At 36.8% G+C, this 19378-nt stretch overlaps 2 protein-coding genes across 6 annotated transcripts in view; one reads left to right on the top strand and one right to left on the bottom strand.

Moving 5' to 3' along the window:
• The first annotated feature begins 475 nt into the window (after nucleotides 1-475).
• The window catches only part of LOC117571474 (uncharacterized), a 29741-nt gene continuing 10838 nt past the window's right edge, over nucleotides 476-19378 (top strand). The window contains exons 1-4 of one of the 5 annotated variants that reach the window (XM_052005923.1): nucleotides 476-712; nucleotides 1441-1566; nucleotides 14429-14481; nucleotides 15602-15650. In XM_052005923.1, the coding sequence (XP_051861883.1) occupies nucleotides 14437-14481; nucleotides 15602-15650 (94 nt within the window). In that variant the 5' untranslated portion in view covers nucleotides 476-712; nucleotides 1441-1566; nucleotides 14429-14436. Of the gene's footprint in view, nucleotides 741-1271; nucleotides 1567-12767; nucleotides 12791-14428; nucleotides 14482-15601; nucleotides 15651-19378 lie in introns of those variants that run through there. The other 4 variants (XM_034253633.2, XM_034253634.2, XM_034253636.2 and 1 more) reach the window with 4 other exon arrangements.
• On the bottom strand, nucleotides 16283-18893 carry LOC127565754 (uncharacterized). Its single transcript, XM_052005922.1, has 5 exons — nucleotides 18158-18893; nucleotides 18038-18102; nucleotides 17350-17983; nucleotides 17093-17292; nucleotides 16283-16659 (listed from the first exon to the last, which is right to left on the bottom strand). Exons 1-5 carry the CDS (start codon nucleotides 18779-18781, stop codon nucleotides 16407-16409), a joined length of 1776 nt encoding a protein of 591 aa, XP_051861882.1. The 5' UTR covers nucleotides 18782-18893; the 3' UTR covers nucleotides 16283-16406.

Below are 19378 nucleotides of genomic sequence, written 5' to 3'. Positions count from 1 at the left end.
ATATAGGTAGCGGGTATCTTACTTTCGAGCACACTCGACTGTAGATATTTAAATTGTTTCGTTTGTTTTATTTACTTTATTACGAATAGATAGTCTCATCGGTATTTTATAGGAGTATGTTAAGATTTCTTTTAATTTACTAATTTTTTACATTTCCAAAATGTGACTTAATTTGATTAAATCGCCTTTGTCTCTCCAGATTGTTGGCTACCTGTTATACCCTATATCTTCTATTTCGACCCGGTATAATCAGCCAAAACTTTGCACTCACCACACTCTCAACACACTCACACACACATTATAGAAGCGTTAAGAAGAGCGCGGCGCCTGCAATCAGAAGAGTCGACTTGCGTTGCGGCTCGCCAATTTTGCCAGCGACTCCGAAAGATTCCGAATGCGACTCCGAAAGTCGCTGACTTGGCTCAGACCGGTTGCTTGGTCAACTTGACGTCTCAGCGCTTCAGTCTTGGCCAGGTCGGTGTGCGAGACACAACCACATCGCGCTTCGAAAGGTACACACACACACTGCCACAACACACACATCTCATACTCACACACACACACACCTCTCACACACACTCGCACTTATCGCGTGAGCGTCGCGCGCGTTTTGTTGCTTGACTTTGCTGTGTGCTGCAAGTCTAAGTTGTTGCCGTCGTCGTTGTCGTCGTCGCCGTTCGTCGAGCTTCGTTCGCTGATGAGAAACAAGCATGTACGTGTGAATACTACTTCAGTTTAAAGTGAATATATATAGTATAGTTTAATATACCATGAAAACGATTCTAATTGGATTAACGTTCAAAGAGTTTCGTGCCAACGCATTTGTGATGCCTTAAAGCCCCCCAAAAAAGAAATTGTTGTCGTTCCTCTGATTTGATTTTAGTTTTTTGTTCGGTCGATTGTTGTTGCCCTTGGCTATCACAACGGGTGCTTGAACCAACAGCGAATTCCGTGTTCATCACGACAATATCGAAAACAAAGTTATAATACCCTCCTACAAATGAATAAAAACGATTTTATTGCGCTTTATTTCGGGGTTGGGGGAATTTGTGAAAAATTGACCGCCACTCGCAAGTTTGTTGCCTAAGTCTTTTGTGTTATAATGTTTACAAATTTAGCAATTAAACGCTTCATGCAAAAGAGCGTATTTCCGTTTCTCTTTGCGATGCTCTTTTCTTAAGAGCTACGCTCTCTCGCAAGTTTTTCGCATCGTGTTTTTCCAGTCGGCTGCCATTGTTTATCTGGTTTTTTGTTTGTTTCATTTTCCATAGCAAAACAAAGAGGAAGTTGGCCAAAATTAAATGCATGCAAATTTGACTAAATTGCAGAGGCAAAAAACCGTTTAAAAACACAGAAATAAAATAAACGTTACAAACAACATGAATGTAAATTAAATACTAATAATAAATTGTACAACACACAAATTTGGAAATTATATAGAGCAACAAATGTTTGCAAAATCAACACGTTTGTTATAAAACAAAAGCTACACAACTAATTGGATTACACAAAAGTAAAAGATAGAGAAGAGAAAGATCATAAAAAGAAAAAAACGGGACGACAAAGGTGAGTTTTATTTTTTTTTTGCGAGCCCCCAAAAATAGAGCTTAATTATCGATGTGGAATATGTATCTCAAAGATTCATTATAGCGAGGTGTTTATTTTTCTTTTGAATTTTTCGACTTTATGTTTGATGTTTTGCCGTGTGTGTGCAAAATTGCAAGCTGAGTTTTGCTGAGTTGAGCTTAGCCACAAAAGATGACTTCATAAATCGTCTGAGGCGGTCTCCGCATCATCATCAACATCATATGAAAACCGGTTAGCTTTGCCTCGACTTGACTTTAGGCTCGTCGCAAATATAACAACAAAAGTTGTGAGTTGTTTCCAACTTGTATATTTATACAATTTTTAGTTGATCTTTATATTTTTTGGTCAAGCAGACCATTTAATGTAGTTGGAGTTTTTCCTGTCGCAACATTGGCGAATTGTGAATTGCGAATTGCGCATTGAACCTGTTTCTCAAGGTTGCAAGAGCATCCCAAAATTGGTTGTCACTTGCTGCCAAGTTCGCTGAGCTGCGTTACATCATCCATCGACGGAGATGCGACGGCGATGCCGATGGCGATGGCGAAGGCGACAAATGTGGCAAGTCTGGAAACTGATTAGCTTGCATGACACAGCGCACGCCACATGCATGTGTGGCATGCCACAAGTAGCATTTAATGTACACAGATATGTATTATGTACTCTCTCATATTAGCCACGTCACGGACATCCGCTTTTTGTTTGCTGTTGCCTGTTGCATGTGCGGCATGTTTAATTTTTATGTGTCAGCAGCAGCAGCAGCAGCGGCAGCGGAAAACTGAAAATCCGAAAATTCTGTAATAGCGTCATGACCGGGGAAATGACTTCACAAATACCAAGAATCAAACCGGCCATAAGAAATAGGAAGTTAAAGTACGCTAAGCGACGGCTTTGGCTCAGCTATTTCAGCTTCTGCTCTAGCAAACTGAGCTCAACTTTTAGCTGAAAGCTGTCATCGTTTTCAACTAGTAGAAACTAGCTTCTTAAATATGTTAAATTATGTGCTTCCATACAAAAGATTAGTCACTTAAGAGTGAATTTGTAGAAAAAAAAGAAACTATGAGCTCACAAAAGTTTCAAAGTTTAAACTAAAATTGTTTGCGTTTTAAACTTTTCGAATTTGAATAATAAAAAACTTAAATTAATTCTTAACTATCTTTCAATTATAACATCAAATAATACTTTAAATTTAGGTTTATATGAAATAGTTTTCTATAAATTTTTATAAGCTGTTAGCTTAAAACCCTACAAATAACTCTCATCTGTTTACTATTTTTGAATTATTTTGAAACTTGAGACAAACATTAACTGCTTTGTTAATAGTTTTTAGCTTCAAGCTTTCAAAGAACTACAAATAATTTTTATGAATCCTGTCATTCAATACAAGTTAAAATTAACCTATAACTTTAGGCAACTATTAAAAGCTTTTTAACTCTTAATTTTCTGTTATAAGTTAAAAAAAGGAAACATATAATTCACATTATTCTTCCCATAAAATACGATATGAAATTAGTTTGAAATGCTTTTCCAATGGTTTTTATGTTTTGAGTTTTAAGGACCACAAATAATTCTTATTAAGTATTAAACACTACATAAATTTAATCTAAAATTTGTGGTAAGCTTTAAATGCAGTTTCAAGGGTTTTTAGCTGGAAGTTTCACTTGCGAGTCGAAGAACTATAGTAAATTCAATAGTTTTTCTATATATACAAAGCTGTTTGAGTTAGCTTTAAGCTTATTAATGCATCAAATAGGTGGGCTTAGTACCCTCATTTGCGTATAGTTATCCGTCAAGTAGAAAACAATTTACATTTAAGTACTGCTGCTGGCTGCCCACATGATCTGTGTGTGTGTATGTTTGTGCTTGAAGTACAGTGGAATCTATTGCTAATTGGCTGGCAAACATTTCGAAATGTTGCGTAGAAGTTGGGAATAGCATTAATCATTTCTTTGGGGGCAGACATAAAGCTGAAGTTGCTGTTAAATATTAGCCACAATTGCTGGCAAAGGCATCATAAACAGAGAAAAAAAAAATAACTGGCAACGTACAAAGAGAGCTTGTCTAAGTTTTAGCACTTGGCTTGGCCAACGGAAAGGCCTTAACCATAATTATGACTCTGCGTTCCGATTGTTGCTGGTTTCTTGTTTGTGCCTTTGCATTGTGTGTGTGTTGGCGTCTAAAGAAGCAATTAGAGAATTTGATTGATAGACAGCCAAGAGAGACAGACAGAGAGATGAGGCGGCTTGCATCATCCGAAATATTGAATGAAAAATCTCTCAAGTGCTTCAGATTTTTCCTTTTGCTTTTTGATGCATTGCCTATTAATTGGTTAATTTGTGGTTGTTAACTATCAAAATATTTTCATGGAAATGTGTGTGTTGAATGCAACACCTTTTGTTGTGAATAATTGCTGGCAATCGTCGAGCTAATAGAACAACAAATGAACAAAGTTCTCTCACTCGCCATGTGGGTAGCACATCGATGGATATATTTCTCCGATGTGTGGGGGGAAAATGTGTACATAGTGTCTGGCGGTAAGCGCCGCCAACGCAGTCGAAAAATGATTTTGAAAATATAATTAAAAGGCAAGAGATTGAGAGAGACTGAGACCTGTTTTGGCTCCACACATTTATACGCCACTTCTTGGCCATAATGAACTTAACTTGTTTATATAACAACGCACAACGAACAAGTGACCTTGAAACAAACGCGTCGAAAAAAATCACATATTTTTTCCCCGTCTTCTTGTTTTGTATTATTTTTATTTCGTTGGAGTTTTTTCTGTATTTTTTTTTTTGGCAGGCACTTGAAAAGTGAGTTGCGCTTACAACATTTGGTTGGTGGCATCATCATCAACGGGGGAAAAACTGTTGCCGCATTTCATTTACATATTTCCCTTTCGCATGACGAATGAACACGCACATTTCTGGATGTGTGAAAGAAAAGTTCATGAACTCCGCCTCAGCTTAAAAATTGATTTATAATCGCTTTGCCAGCTCATGAAAACGCCAAAAGAAAGCAGCAAAAAAATATGACAGCAGTTCATTCAACTTGTAAAAGAACTTAGGTTCTATAGTTGATTGCTGTTCATCGTTGCTTGATTTTTTTTTTTTGGCAATAATATCGATTTACAGTTGTGAGTAAAAAGCAGCTAACGGCTTCCAAAATGAAAGACTTAGGCAACGAACTTGCTGTGCACGCATTACTCACAGTCGCAATCAATCACAATCGCCATGACGTGAGAGTTGAACAGTCTCTAATAATTATGCAAATCTGATAATTTGTGCAGTTGTTGTTTTTTTTTTGGCAAGGCGTGGCTTCAGTTGTATCTACTACACATGACTCACTCGACATCTGAGGTCGTTGCGGTTGCAGCCGAGTCCGGCTCTAAGTCGTTGTGCTGTGTTTTGTCGTGTTTGTTTTAAATGAAAAGTAGTCTGGCTGGATTCTGTGCATAAAAAACGCTTGTTGCTGGCCAAAATACAGACCGACTTAAATGCAGCCTTTAGCTAATGCAACAAGCACTGCGTGGGTTAGTTTAGCCCAACAGTTTACACAAAGAAAAAAAGTATGAGTAATGTTTATTAATCATTATAAATATCAAAAATTACTCAAGCTTAAAAACCAGAAATCTTGACCACAAAAATGTTGATTCGAATATTTCATTCATTCTTACTAAATGATAATTAGAACTTTACTAGAGTACAAATTTTTTACAAAGAAAACACCATTATAATATTCGTTTTAAAACAAATTCGCATTAATATAATATTTATTCATTTATTTTTGTTGTTATTTTTATTATAGATAATTAGTTAGTTTGTTAAAAGGGAGTCAGTTAGATCTTAAATATAATATTTTTTTTATTAATTTTCAAACTAATAACAAGGACATTGATTTCGGTTTCATTTATTTTGTTAATTGTCGTTAATTTTTCTCTCTGTGCTGCTGCAAGTTGTGTAGAGCAAACGTAGCTTGTAGTATTTTTACTATGGTTCGCAAAACACTTTCAAATCCAAGCCAAAACGGGGCGTGGGTGTGGCTGTCTATTTGTCTGTCTGGCAGCTAGGCAAAAACAGCAAAAAAGTAAAACAACAACAGCAACAAAACAGTACGATAAAACTGGTGCATGTTCGGCAAAGTCATGACTTTTGAACCAGATCATTCGCTCGCATTCGTATTCGCATTTGCTTGATGCCGTTCATTTTGAGTGTAGACAGCCAAAAATCGCAGCGAATGACGCAAAAGGTATTTGACTTTTACTGCTTAGCTGTTATTTTGAGAATTATGGCAACGAAATATTTAAAATTAACAAGCTGAGAAGGTTCAGTCATTGAATTCTGTTTAAGTATCTCAAACAGTAGCAACAGTTATTTTTAAACTAATTAAAAGTTATGTTCGACAACTTGTTAAGACCAACAAATAAAATTTTCTTTTATAGCTAGAGGTTCTTCATTTAATTGAATATAAAACTGGCTTTTCTCAAATATATAATTTTTATAGCGCACTTTGCAGTTAAGTCTGGCATTGTTCCAATTACCAATTAGTTAAAAAAAAGTTTAGCTCTCTTTTAAATATGTACTATATGGTAGTATCTGTAACTGAAGGCCTCGACTCTAAGCACTTCTAGGCGCAGTAACAATGCTAAAAAAAAAAACTGAAAACCAGGCAGAAAACGGAACTGTTAGGCGATCGGTGATCGGCGAAAAAAAAAGCAAAAAACAAAACAAGTTTTGCTATTGGCCCCAGGTAGCCGATAGACAACAGCCAACTAACCAACAAGCCAACAACAAATTCAGACAATGGGCGCCAAGCCAAAGCCAAAGCCAAATAAAAAAGCAAAGTAAATGTCTGGCAACTGTAAAACTGTTGTTGTTGGGGCCGCTGATAAAAATCGAAACATATTCAAGTCCTACGGCTACAAAAAATACTCAAAAAACAAACGTAGCTCAAGTCACGTTCAATGCGAATTTCTGTTGCGTGTTTCTATTTTATTTTTGGCTAAGCAAAAAAGAAAGAAAAGATAAGCAAGCTAGGCGTCAAAAATTGGCTGAAGAAAAAGAGCTGCGCCTCAGGGCGCGTCAACTTTGACTGTGGGTGTTCAATAAGCTTGAATAAGCGTCTTTTTTTTTTGCACTGAGCCAAAGCCAAATTGAACATCTTGACAAATCAGCGACAAAAAAACAATTTGTAAAAAATTTTACGTAACTGCGTGGCGAAAAGACAAAACCCAAAAAAAAACGAAGACAATGAAATTGTAATGGAAATGGAATTGGCTGAACGCTGAAAGCTGAAAACTGAGCAAACAAATCATAAAAGACGCAACACACTTTTTGGGCAGTGCTCCGTTTGTTGTTGCTTCTCATGCCTCACACAAGATGTGGCAACTTGTCGGCGCTCCAATTTAACGCACTTTGCCAAACGCGGGCGGGTTTTGCAACCGCGGCTAACTGACTAACTTGTTGGACTGACGAACGGACGGACGGACGAACTCACGACTTGACATGCACGCAAGTCCAATATTGACGCATGTCTGCAAATATTCGTTGTAAGAATGCAAAGAAGTTAGCGACTAACTAATACTCTGCAGAGAGCTTAAACAATGCCAACGTGGCAACTTTGACTCTAATTGCAAAGTCAATATTTGGAGTTAAGTTAAGACAATGTTTTTATAACCCATTTAAAATGTAGTGTTATAATGACGAAGTATATTTTGAGCGAACTAAGTTGGACTATACCGGAAAATATTTTAATTCACCTGTTAGTATATTATTCTAATTTATTAATAATAATTTCAAAATCCTTTTTGGCTCTATTTAAAGTTCTAATCGAGAGCTAAGAAGAACTAAAAATTATAAAATGTTTTGGTATACGTTTTTTCACTAAATAGAGAATTACCCATTTACAATTTGCAAATACCTCATAAATGTTGCAATTACCAGAAATTAAAATACTCTATTCTTTTGTATTCTTCTTTTAATATTATTTTCATGCAGATTAAAGCCTTCGCTCTTCCCTTCAAATGAAATTACTAAAATAAAGTATTTTCTTGAGTAAAATCTGTAAAATACTTAATAATTTCTTATACAATATTAATTACAATATAATGTTTACATTTAATATTATAGCTAATAACCCTAGGGAGTAAACTCGCGATAAGACCTCGACACCTAAATGCAAATTGCGTGAACTCTTATTATGTTAGTTATAAGTGTTAATAAATTGTAATAATATGGAAAAATTGCCAGTCAACATATAAGTATTTTTTATAATAATAAAATAAATAGTTTATTTATCAGCTTGAGCTGTTAACAAACCTCTTAACTCTAATATCCAGAGTATCTCAGCCATTGCACAAGGACAACATAATGAGCTCAGCCTTTCCAATTTCGTCGCTTAACTGAAACTTGCTCTGTCCAAAATGCTGGGCAAAGACAATTTTATGGTCATGTTGCAATCGAGCTACCTCTAGAAGAAGTTAGTGGCTAAATAATTACCTTTTTAAGTTGAGCTGCATCTACCACAATTTTACCACTTTATTTTAATTGTTATTGGCAAATTGACGCCACAATCATAATAAAGATAAAACTTGGTCAGACGCGCAGCTGGAAAATGCTGATGAACATTTTCAACAATACAATGGAAATTGGCGTTAATGTTGGCGTTGCAATTGCATCTATTGTTTGTTGTTTATTGTTAACTATTGTTGTTGCTGTTGTTGTTGTCTGGCTAATGGCAAATTAAAGCATTGTTAGCTCATTTGAGACGACGACGACGGATGGGCAATTGCAATGACCTTGAGGCAAAATGCTAGACAGTAAAATAAAAAAACAAAACTAAAAAAAGCATCCGTTCCGATTGGTTGACTGCGTTAACTTTGATCAGTCTACCCTCAGCCTTCCTTCTGGCTCTTCTGCCCCCCGCTTTTAGTCACCACAAATTGTTACCTTAAGCTGGCAGCCAAATGACACTTAATTGTCGTCTCATCGCTGGCTTCGTCGGCTACCTGGCATTTAAACGACATATTTGTTTATAAGTCTTCGATTTGAAATTCTAATTCCCCCCGTCCATCCATCCGTCCTCTGCATAGTTAAGCAGGTGAAAGTCTGTGTTCAATTGGCTTTTTGATCATGATCTTTAACGCATTTGATTAGCACTCGAACGCGCTTGAAGTTCTCTCGCTGAGCGCTGAGGTAAAAGTAAAAGCTAAGACAAAAAGAAGCTAACAAATAAAAGCCATGCCTGACCCCAAAAACAACATTGTTAAGCCGCAGCAGCAACTGTTAACTGTTCACAAAAAAACAAAAACAACACAGATGAAGATGAAGTAAAGACACACAGACATAGAAATATATTTTATGCGTTTTCCAGTGTTTTGTATTGACCCTTTTCACCATTAATTATCATAATTAAGAACACAATGCAGCACAAGTCACGAGACACGCAGTGAAAAATGCAGCCAAGCTGCGCGTCTTGTCTTGGCCAACTTACTTTCTAACGAAAATTGCAGCGAAATTAGCCATACGCAACTTCTTTCATACTGATTGATCATCTGAGAACGCGGTGGACGAAAAGGGGAAAGGGCAAAGCTTCGAGATTGAACGATGATTGCCAAAGATTTCTCATTTTTATGGCACTTGGCTTAACCACAACCGAAAGTTGTTGTCAGTTGTTGTTAGAATCTTGGCTCTTGGCCACAAAGTCGCCGTCGCCGTCTCCGTCGTCGTTGCTGTCGATGCCCATTTCAAATAGGTCAAACATTGTGCTTGGTGTGTCTCAGTATGTGTGTGTGTGTTTAACACAGTTTTTTGTATTGCCTTTGGCAATTTGCATGACCGTATTCATACCAGGTAGGCATTGTGTAGAAAGGTCTTTTAAGTTAGAACCAAACCTTAACTTTGGTATGAGAGAAAGGAACACAATTGGAAAGCCATGAGGAGTTAGAACCTTTTCAATTTGGGAAGAATATTTCCGAGACTTCAACCACACAATTTAAAATTTTTTTAATTTAATAAATGCTCATTAGAACATCAGATTTAAATGATCAATTTATAGGTTATTAAAACAAACAAAACTTATTAGAAAATATCAATTGTTTCACTCCCATATTATGATTACACTTGTATTTGTATTTATTTCTATAACTAGCTAATAATTAAATTATACAAATTATTTTAATAATACACAAACTATTTTAATTTGTATAACTAACATTTGTTCAATGGTAAAACAAAAGTTTAACAACTTTGAAGAATACAAATTTTATGATAGACGTTCTCGACTTTTCCGTGTTGTTAGCTAATACCATAAAAGACCTCGGATCGTATATTGCATAATTTTATAATCATCATATTCTCCTTTTTAAAAAGAAAATGAAAAAAAAATTGCGATTCAATAAGTACACATATTTTAATCCTTTATTAGTAATATTTTATAAGTTTTAGCTTTTAGATCATATATAAATAAAAATAAAATGTATCGCATATTTTAAAGTCGAGCATGCTCGCTAGTTACTTTGCTACTTGTATTCCGATTGTTAGCGTGTGATATTCTAATTGTAAAATAACGACTCCGCTCGTATTCTAATGAAGTTAACCCGTTTATCGATGTGCTTACTCTTGTTGTTGTTGTTGTTCTTCCTTTTCCTCTTCAACGTCTAGTTCTACATCTATTTTGTGCTTCTTACTGTGATTTAATCGCGTCACAGTAGGGCGCTTAAAGTTTGTGTCTTAAGTCTTTCGTTTTTATGTGGAGCAACATAATTTCTGCTCAATGAACTAGTTCAGATGCCGCAACTCGATTAGCAGTTTTTTGATTAAACTGAAACTCAAATTATTAACCGTAATGCGAGCATTTTCCAACTTAACCCTAATGTGCCGACATTTGCTGCTCAATTAGCAGCTGGAAAACTGGAAAATTAAAACATGCGCACACACATTTAACGCACAATTACGCGCAAAGCTTTTTAGTTTTTTGGTATTTGGCTTTTACAGTTTTTTAGTTTTTCCTTTCAATTTTGCTCAAGCAGAAAGCTGTAAAAATTAAACATAAAATCTTATCGCTGCCGTTTTTGTTGTTGTTGTTTTGCATATATGGAAATGTTAGTGGAAACACGCGAGGTCATTTAGTCGCCACATTAAATGAAAATGCAATTGTTTAAACAAAAAGTGTATGTTTGTTTTGTTTACCCAATTGTCTCTCCTATTTTGTTGTATGTATTTTTTTTTTTGTTATTTTTTCCCTCTGGCTTGCTTAATTTATTCAGTTGCACGGCCCATTTGTCGGCTTTTTTACTCGCGTTTGTTTAGTTTTAAGGTTTTGTTGTTGTTGCTGTTGGTGTTATGGAATGTGTGTCAAACGAATTCGACACTTGACAATCGCATATAAATATCCGTTACAGCTGAGCGCACTCAGTCAGTTGATGCCGCAGTGATCAATTGAATGACTTCATGATGAAAACTCAATGTTAAAAGCGGGAGACATGCATAATATGATATTATCACATGCATAATACAATATAACATATATTATGTAGTTGCTGGTTGTGCATTCACTCAAGGGTAGCAAACGAATAATTGAATACAACTTCTAGTACTGTATTTAATAATAAATAGTTAACAATCATAGTAAATCGTGGAATTAAGAATCTTAATGTTGTTTTCTTTAAAAGCAGACCTTAGAATTCAATTTAGACAAGACGAAATAAAATTTTAATTACTGCAAATAATTGAATAAATATGATATACGCTAAAAGTAAACTTTAGTGATTTAGCAAATAATAAATAAACAATTAGTATGAATGTTTGCTACTCTAATGAAATGAAGAATCAGCTATAAAAAGTTGACTTCCTAAAAAGCAAACCGTAGAAACCAATTTAGTAATTTAGAAATAAAACTTGTAATTACTTTTTGTCAGCCTAAAGGCCTCAATAAAGGCCTAAATAAATAATTACTTTGCGTTTCGTAGAGACTCATTAAGCTCACATTTAATTTTCTGAATACTTAAAAAGAATAATAACCAAGTAATTATTGGCAAATAACAATTCAAAAGATATTACACAAAATTCTTTTAACTCTGTTAATTCTACTCAAAATCAAATAAGAAAGCTACAGTCAAATGTGTTCGACTATGAAATACTGATTTTCAGTATAAGAAAAACAATATTATTATTTAAATATACCAATATAATATACGAAACGTAATACTTCTGCCTGTTATATACATTTGCTGGAAGAACAAAATTATAATATCATTTGCTTTCTTTTAATTCAGTGCCATAGTCACACTTAAATCTCGTTAATATAGTTTATTCCATAGAGATTATATTGAATAGTCAAATTGAAAGCTCTTAATGCAACTTCATCCCCAACTCAGCAACTATTCGTAATTATGTCCATTTGTTTGCAGATTCATGAATCTAGTCGAGCTCATGCAACTCGCAATTCACAATTCGTGCAATTTGAAATTCGAGAGCAATATCAGACAGCTCCCCCATGATACGAAGGTCACTTGCTCCCATTTCGCTCACTTTTTTTTTGCAAATGTGAATCATTTGCTTTTTTTTTCTCTTTTTTTTTTACAATGAAACTGGGTAACGAGAGCAGATGCCAATCAAGAGTTCATTATTCATAATTTCCATTGAGAGCAATGCGCACCGCATTTTATTTTTATTTTATTTTGTGGGTTTGATTTCCATTTGTTTTTTACCTGCATGAGCTGCGCATTTATTTTTAGTTTTATTTTTATTTACTTCTATTTAGCTTACGATTATTTGTATTTTTGTTAGTGACATTTTTGCGCTAAATGCCGCATTGCGTCATGCAGCTAATTTCAGTTAATTTATTGCACTGCGTTCATTGTGCGGCTCGCAGTTCACATTGTTGTTAGTGGCATGTAGTTAGTAGTATTAGTAAGCATTTTGCATTGGCTTTAGTTCAGTTTATTGCTTCAACTGTGTCAATGCGGTTGGGAAAAACTCTGGAACGTGTGGGCTTCACAAATTGTCGAGGTTAATTTTCGTAGTGCACTCAGAAAGACGAACATAATGCCAGCTATTAATCAACGAGACGCTCGCGATATCGTTTGACCCAATTTAAATAATAACACAAAATCCTAAAGAGATTACGGCGCTTGCTTGCAACAGCTGTAACTGCTACTGCAACAGCGACAGCAACGGCAACAACAATCAACGTTGCATCTCAATGGGTGAGTCGGTTTTTCCGTCTGTTCGTCCGTCCGTCTGTCTGCCTATCAATTGTGTGTTTGTCTGGCATCTTGTGACATCATAAAGTTGTGAATGAAATGTGTTGGCAGCCAAAGAGTAAACAACAATAAGTAGAAGCAACAAATGGGAGTGTGTTTCTTGGAAGCCAGTGATAGACTTAGAGAATACTTTGTCTAATGGTTATCAGCAACACAAATTAAATAAGTGAGACATCTACAGTTTACTGTGAGATAAACGTTATACAAAGCAATATTATATTTAAAATAGAATTTAGATTTAATTGACCGAAAAAATACTGATTCACATCTAAAGGTTTATTTGGTATAACGATATACCATTACACTTGAAATATACCAAAGCAAACTTACAGCTTTGTCTTGAAAAACTTTCCAGTAATGTGATATTATCGTGAAAATACTATAACAAATTCATTTTCTGAAGGAATACTAAAAGATAACAAAAGGATTATTAGATATGGGGATATACCATTACATTTAATTTAAAATATAGATTGCAGCCTAGACAATCAAGCCACGACAGCTGAAAAGCTTGCAAATTTTGTATTTGATCGTAGTCAAATCACAAATCGGGAATCACAAAGGATAGTGAAAATACCAAAAATCAAGAACATGGCTTTAGAATTATGCTTGCAATCAAAGGTGTTGTTAAAAATTGTTTTATACTGCATAAAGAACGCTTTAAATTTGTATCTATCCAACAACTTCCTTCTTCTGTAGTCCAGCATACCCTTCTCTCTATAGCTACTGTGTAATTTACTTTAACCAGAAATCATTGTCAGCATTTTATCGCGCGTGGTCATCTCTTATAGCATGTAAGACGCTTGTTGCTTTGGCTTGGCGGCTTTTGGGTCGCAAGCAGCGCTAAGCCAGCGTTAGAGTGATAATGATCTGCGAAGTCTCCTTCCTGGCCATGACTGGTAGCTATCAATATTCTCACAGCAATAGCCACAGCAAGAGCTGCAATTACCAATAACCTGTGAGCAGCAAGCTGAATTGTAAATGCAATGCAGGAAATGCTGCCAAGTCGCATGAAAAGTGCTTATCATTTGCTCCATTTTGGTTATTGATATGTGTTTAATACCTGTTTGGCTTTGTTGTCCGAAGTGTTGTTGATGCTCAAGTTGCTGTTGCAGCTTCTGTGTTGTTGTCATGAGGCATGCAACATCTCGTTGAGGCGGCCCTGTCACAACGCCTGTACCGTTATACTCAGCGCTTCCTGGGCTGCAAACTCCACTTTTTTTATGCTGATTTCAACCCATTTTTATATTTTGGCTGTTACACGCAACAAGCGGATGCTTCCCCCCTCTTTCTCCCCCGCCACTTTGCTGACCCAATTGCGAGGGCTCTGTATGCGTTTTTGTTTGTCTGTTGAAAGTTTCGCCTTGGGGCATAAGTTGGGCGAAAACACACTCACAATGCTATACACATCAATAATTCATTATTATACGTACAATATATATATTTTTTTGTGGGTTTGGTTTATGATTTAGCATAATGTAATCGCATTGTGCAGATCTTGAAACCAGTTTCTTTCTTTCCCTTTTTTGATGCTCATTAATCGTCTGTCACTTCTCTGCTCTTCTCCCATATTTTTTGCAGCTGCCACTATGAAGTCAAGCTCTCAAATTCTCTGCACAGCGCTGCACATAATCGTAAGTAAACCAGATGCAAGCTTTATATTTATACATATTAAAAGAAGTAGAGTGAATATTGCTTTTAAGTCCTAAATAATTACGATTGACCGGTGAACACAATTTAATTTCATTTAGTTTACAAAATTATTGAGCTTTAAAAATCTGTATGAAGATTGTGAAGTTAAATTATTTCATTTGATTCTTTTATCTTTCTAAACCAAAAGTTAAAATCCATTTAAATTGCTAAGTTATTTAAGCGACATTTCTGCTTATCACCAGTATCAAATTTCTTTTAGCTTTTTCCCATTCGCATCTCCGCAACTATATTTTATTTTTATCTACCAATATCGTAGCCATAAATATTCGTAACAAACTTCCATCGATATTTTAGCAAATATCCATTTCTATATGTGGCAAACATTCCAAATACAAATCCCAAGCTATATTTCAGCCTTACTCAGAGCTGAGCCAGACATCAATCAGTTGCCAGCGATTAACCCGAATATGAGCTGTGGCATCAACATCAATCCGCCAAACACTTTGGGGCATGTTTACTCATGCCTGCACCACACGCTGCCCCCGCAATTGCTTTCCTGCTCTTCTCGCGAGTGCTAAAAATCGATTCGTGTTCGTGCCAAGTTGCCAAAATAAAAAGAAAAAAAAGAAACGAAATAAAAGTGGCACAACAACAAGCTTTCCATGCTTAGCTTAGCTTAGATTCTAAGCAGCTCTCTGTGTCTCAGTCTTCATTTCAGCGTGATCATCGCCGCGTCGTCTTGGGTTTCAACTCTAACCTGGCGCGAGCTGGCGAAAGTTTCTCGTCTAGAATCGTGAGAATAATGTTTCCCATTTCTCCAGCTTCGCAATTGAACACGAATGAAACTAAAATCTTCTTGCCGCATTTTGTGGCATTTGCATTTTAATTAAAGGAGCTACAAGCTGCCTGCCACAGAGATTAGTCCGGCATTAATGTCGGCTCGTTCGTGATTTATGTCAACGGCTTTATGGGTCGCAGTTGGCCTCATGGTCATGGCCCAGCTCATCGCGGGCATCGCCAAAGTCATCGTCATCGTCATCCTCCAGTGTCCCCATTATTGCGTTGCTAATGAGCATTCTCCTCTATCCACTTTCTTTGCAGACAATTGCAACTCTAACGACACATGGTGCACAGATCCCGACCTCTGCGAGTAAGTACATTGAATCTCTCTATTTGCTTAGCTAACTAGGTAAAGACATAAAGTCGACCAAGAAATGTCAAGTTTAAAACTGAAGTATGAGGCTACGCAACGCTAGATGGCGCCAGCTTACACTTTGCCCTGCATTGTTTGCGGATGAAGCTGTTTCCCCTGGCTTCAAATAATACCTATGCATATCAATTTCACAACAGTTTGAATATATATAGTTTGAATATCTGCATAACGAATTGCTTCATAACAATCATATATATTTTATGCAACGTAGTAGACTGCAAAAGTTATTATAGGAAAACTTTCAGTTTTGACAATCTTATGCAACGGACAACCTTTTAAAATCTTATGATAATTATGCCCTTAGGGTATTTTAAAGTCGTTCCATTAACATTTACTATTCTCAAGAGACTAGACAACTAGCTGCAGTTCCTGCTCCTGTTCGCAGTTGGCAACCGTGGCCAAAAAGTGAAGGTGTTGACGCCGCGTTTAACTCGTTAGCCATCGCAACACTCAACTACAACAACAGCAACGGTAAAGATACAAACAACAACAGCAGCAAAGTCAACGACAAAGGCAACCGCATAAATCGTCAGTCACATAATCGTGTGGCAAACAAAAGTCAATTCATGTCGCATTTAGCTGTCTTATTAAAAAACGATGACTCCCCAAATTGAATAACTTGCCAAATGTTGCCAAACACCACTCTGCGTGTGTGTGCGTGTGTGTGTGTCACAATGACACCCCCTCACGTGGTCAGCAGCTAATCGTTGTTTCGTTCAGATACTTGAGCTCTTGCCACTCCTCGGGCTTGTTGTGCTGCAACATACCCAGATACTCGAGAAACTGTTCGTAGCTGAAGGTCTGCCGCATGTTGCAGGCGATTTTAGTGTGATACGAACACTTTGGATCAAACAGCCACTTGCGAGGCACCGTTGCAACATAATCAGGCAACTGCAACATCAGATGATCCTTGGGATCCTGCGAGTAGAGCTCCGCAGAAGTGTACCTGTTAAGATGCAAAAGAATTGGATTAAAGTTAAAAGCTATATCGATGTCAGTAGTATAATCAATAATAGTGAGAAAAGTAAAAGCAAAGCCAGAAACGACAATAATAATAAGTTGCAGTTAAGTCATATTGCACTGCAATTGAAATTTGATTGGAAAAGATGTAGATCAATCGTCAATCAACAATCAACAATTAAGTTATAGATCGCAAATAAATAATAAAAACTAGAAAACAGCAAGAAAGATATGTATCCAAAAACTATATAAGAAACAAAAGTGAACTGAAAGATTTTAACTAAAATAACAAAATTTAACATTAATATTCCACATGATTTTATATTAAGTTGGATTGAAATTAAAACTAATGGGTGGTAATATCAGTTGTAGGATGAGAATTGGCAGGAGTTGTAATATTCTTACAACTTTTAACTTACACAAAGGCCTGGTTAATCATCTCCTTTACCAAGCTAGAACTGGCAATGCAGTCCATGACCTGCGTGTTCTGTGGCTCCTGCAGGAAGCGCAGAAATATGGGAGGCAGCAGGTTAAAGCGGACACAGCTAACGACATCCTGCGTTTGAAACCGACGCTGTGGCCAATTGTGGCTAAGCCAGCGCACAGCAGCATAGAAGACCTGCAGATGGGAACTTACAAAAATAGAACATTTGTGTAAAACTTAACTCTCACTCACTTCAATCTCGCTGTTGACGCCCAAAAAACTGCTGCTGAGTAGCTGGCGTATAGAACTCAACGACAACTCCATGAACTCCAGCGAAGAGACAATGGTCAGAAAGAAACGACTAATTCTGGATAGAAAGAGCTGCTCAAAGTCCGTCAATCCAAACCTGGCAAAGGCGAGCAACATGTCGAACGCTTCGCCCTCATGCCTGATCTTGTCCAGCACATTGCCGACGGCATCATTGAGCTCGGCAACGCTTAGATACTTCGCAGCCTTGTAGAACTCGATTAAGCTGCGTTTGTTGAACTTCTCCAGCTGGACGGGCGCGTCGTGTGTCATCCAACTGTAGATAGCCTTAAAGGCATCTGGCTTCACCTGATCCTCGGGCAAACGCATTTTGTATGGCGTCTGTTTTGGGTTGGGCAAAACACTCGACGAGTATAACTGCAATATGTCAAGTTGACAATGGAATTTATAGGTGCCGATATACACTTTGATGTTGTAGCTTTCTTCGTTTTGAAGAACTGATAAAATCTTCTTCGTTAAGTAAGATTCATAACCTTCTGGCCATTTTATGTTGATCACGCCGCTCGTATCGAGCAAATTCTGCAGGCTGAAGGAGTCGCTGAGTATGGTTCCAAAGGTACTAACAAAGATGTTTAATTAAAATTTATTTTATTTGGTTAAGTAATTTTCATACCTTGACATCTCTGTTATGGAGCTTTCACAGGACGCAGGCTCCTCAGATTTCTGTGGCTCATTTTGCTAAAAATAAACTCTCTGAGCATGTTCTGTATGAATTTAGGTTTTTACAATTTACCTTAAGCTCCGCATCCGATGTGGAAAAGTCTGTTTTGGGCAGTGATATGTCAAGCAGCAACTGGGCGACAAAATCTGACTTCACTTCAGTTTCAGATTCAGGCTTAACGTCAAGTTCAGTTTGTTCGTCATGATCCAATTTTGATCCTCTATGCGTAGCATCCTCATCCCTATCTAGTTGAACCTGGCTATCTTCTGCGACCACTTCCAACACCCCCTCAATAAGCTGAGTTTGTGCCGGTTGCGATCCTCTTGGCGTCGTCTCCTCATCATTGCCACATTGCAGTTGTTCCTCAAAGTGTATTAAATCCATTGCAAGTTCATCTCTCTCTAGCTCATTTGTGTGATCTGTTAGCAACATCGCCACAAAGTCCTCATCCGAGTCAATGGACGTTGAGCCCTCGTCATTCTGAAGTACTATCATCAGCAATTGTATTTTCTGTTCAATCATTTGTAAAAAGTCCTGCCTCTTTTTCTCCACATTATCTGGTACTTGAACTTCTTCGCTTTGTTCAGACTCGTTTGTTAAATGGTTGTCTGATAAATCTTCTATTAAAGATACTTCATTTGTTTGCTGCATTTGAGAAGATTTCGTTGACAATTCGGGATCAATTTCTTGGTCCATATTTGACTAGGAATTTAGCAGATGAATAAAATATGCACTTTACAAAACAATTTAAAATGTTATATATAGAAATAAAAATTAGGAGAAAACTAAAAGCAGTTTTCAAAACAAGACTCAATAGGTTTATTATAAGGTTGCTAAGTTGAAAAAGAGATCTAGAGATAGAGGGAGAAAATTGTTGTTGCTGTTGCACAAAATTGTGCATAATTGAAAGACACATTAAACATTTTATGTGCCAGTCCAAGCAGAGCGAGAGCAGAATAACACACAGCATAGAGAACGTCTTAGCCATGAGTTTAGCTTCGGGCCAAACTGATCAACAAAACCGGCTCTAAGCTGCCAGTTGCAAGCTGGAAGTTGCCAGTTGGAAGTTGCATGCAATTACTTTGCCCAGCAGCATATGGAGCTGGAGCTGTGCAGCTGGAAGAGAATAGGAATAGAAGCATAGTGAAGTGAACTGATGCGAAATGCTGAAAGGTTCGTTGAACTAAAGCAAAGACAGCAGCAAAAGGCAACGCCATCTTCTGCTGCTGCTGAGCCACAAAAGAAGTGCAAAAAGCAAGAAGATCACTGCAAGAGGCATGAGGCAAGGGGCAA

Source organism: Drosophila albomicans, chromosome 3 (assembly GCF_009650485.2).
Source record: "Drosophila albomicans strain 15112-1751.03 chromosome 3, ASM965048v2, whole genome shotgun sequence".
NCBI classification, from domain to species: domain Eukaryota; kingdom Metazoa; phylum Arthropoda; class Insecta; order Diptera; family Drosophilidae; genus Drosophila; species Drosophila albomicans.
This window is presented reverse-complemented; position numbering and strand designations above follow the sequence as displayed.

Coding starts and splice junctions, on each gene's coding strand:
- LOC127565754 (XM_052005922.1), bottom strand. CDS start 18,781: ATGGACCAAGAAATTGATCCCGAATTGTCAACGAAATCTTCTCAAATG. Junction 17,984..18,037: donor TCCATAACAGAGATGTCAAG/GTATGAAAATTA, acceptor CATCTTTGTTAG/TACCTTTGGAACCATACTCA. Junction 17,293..17,349: donor GCGTCAACAGCGAGATTGAA/GTGAGTGAGAGT, acceptor TCCCATCTGCAG/GTCTTCTATGCTGCTGTGCG.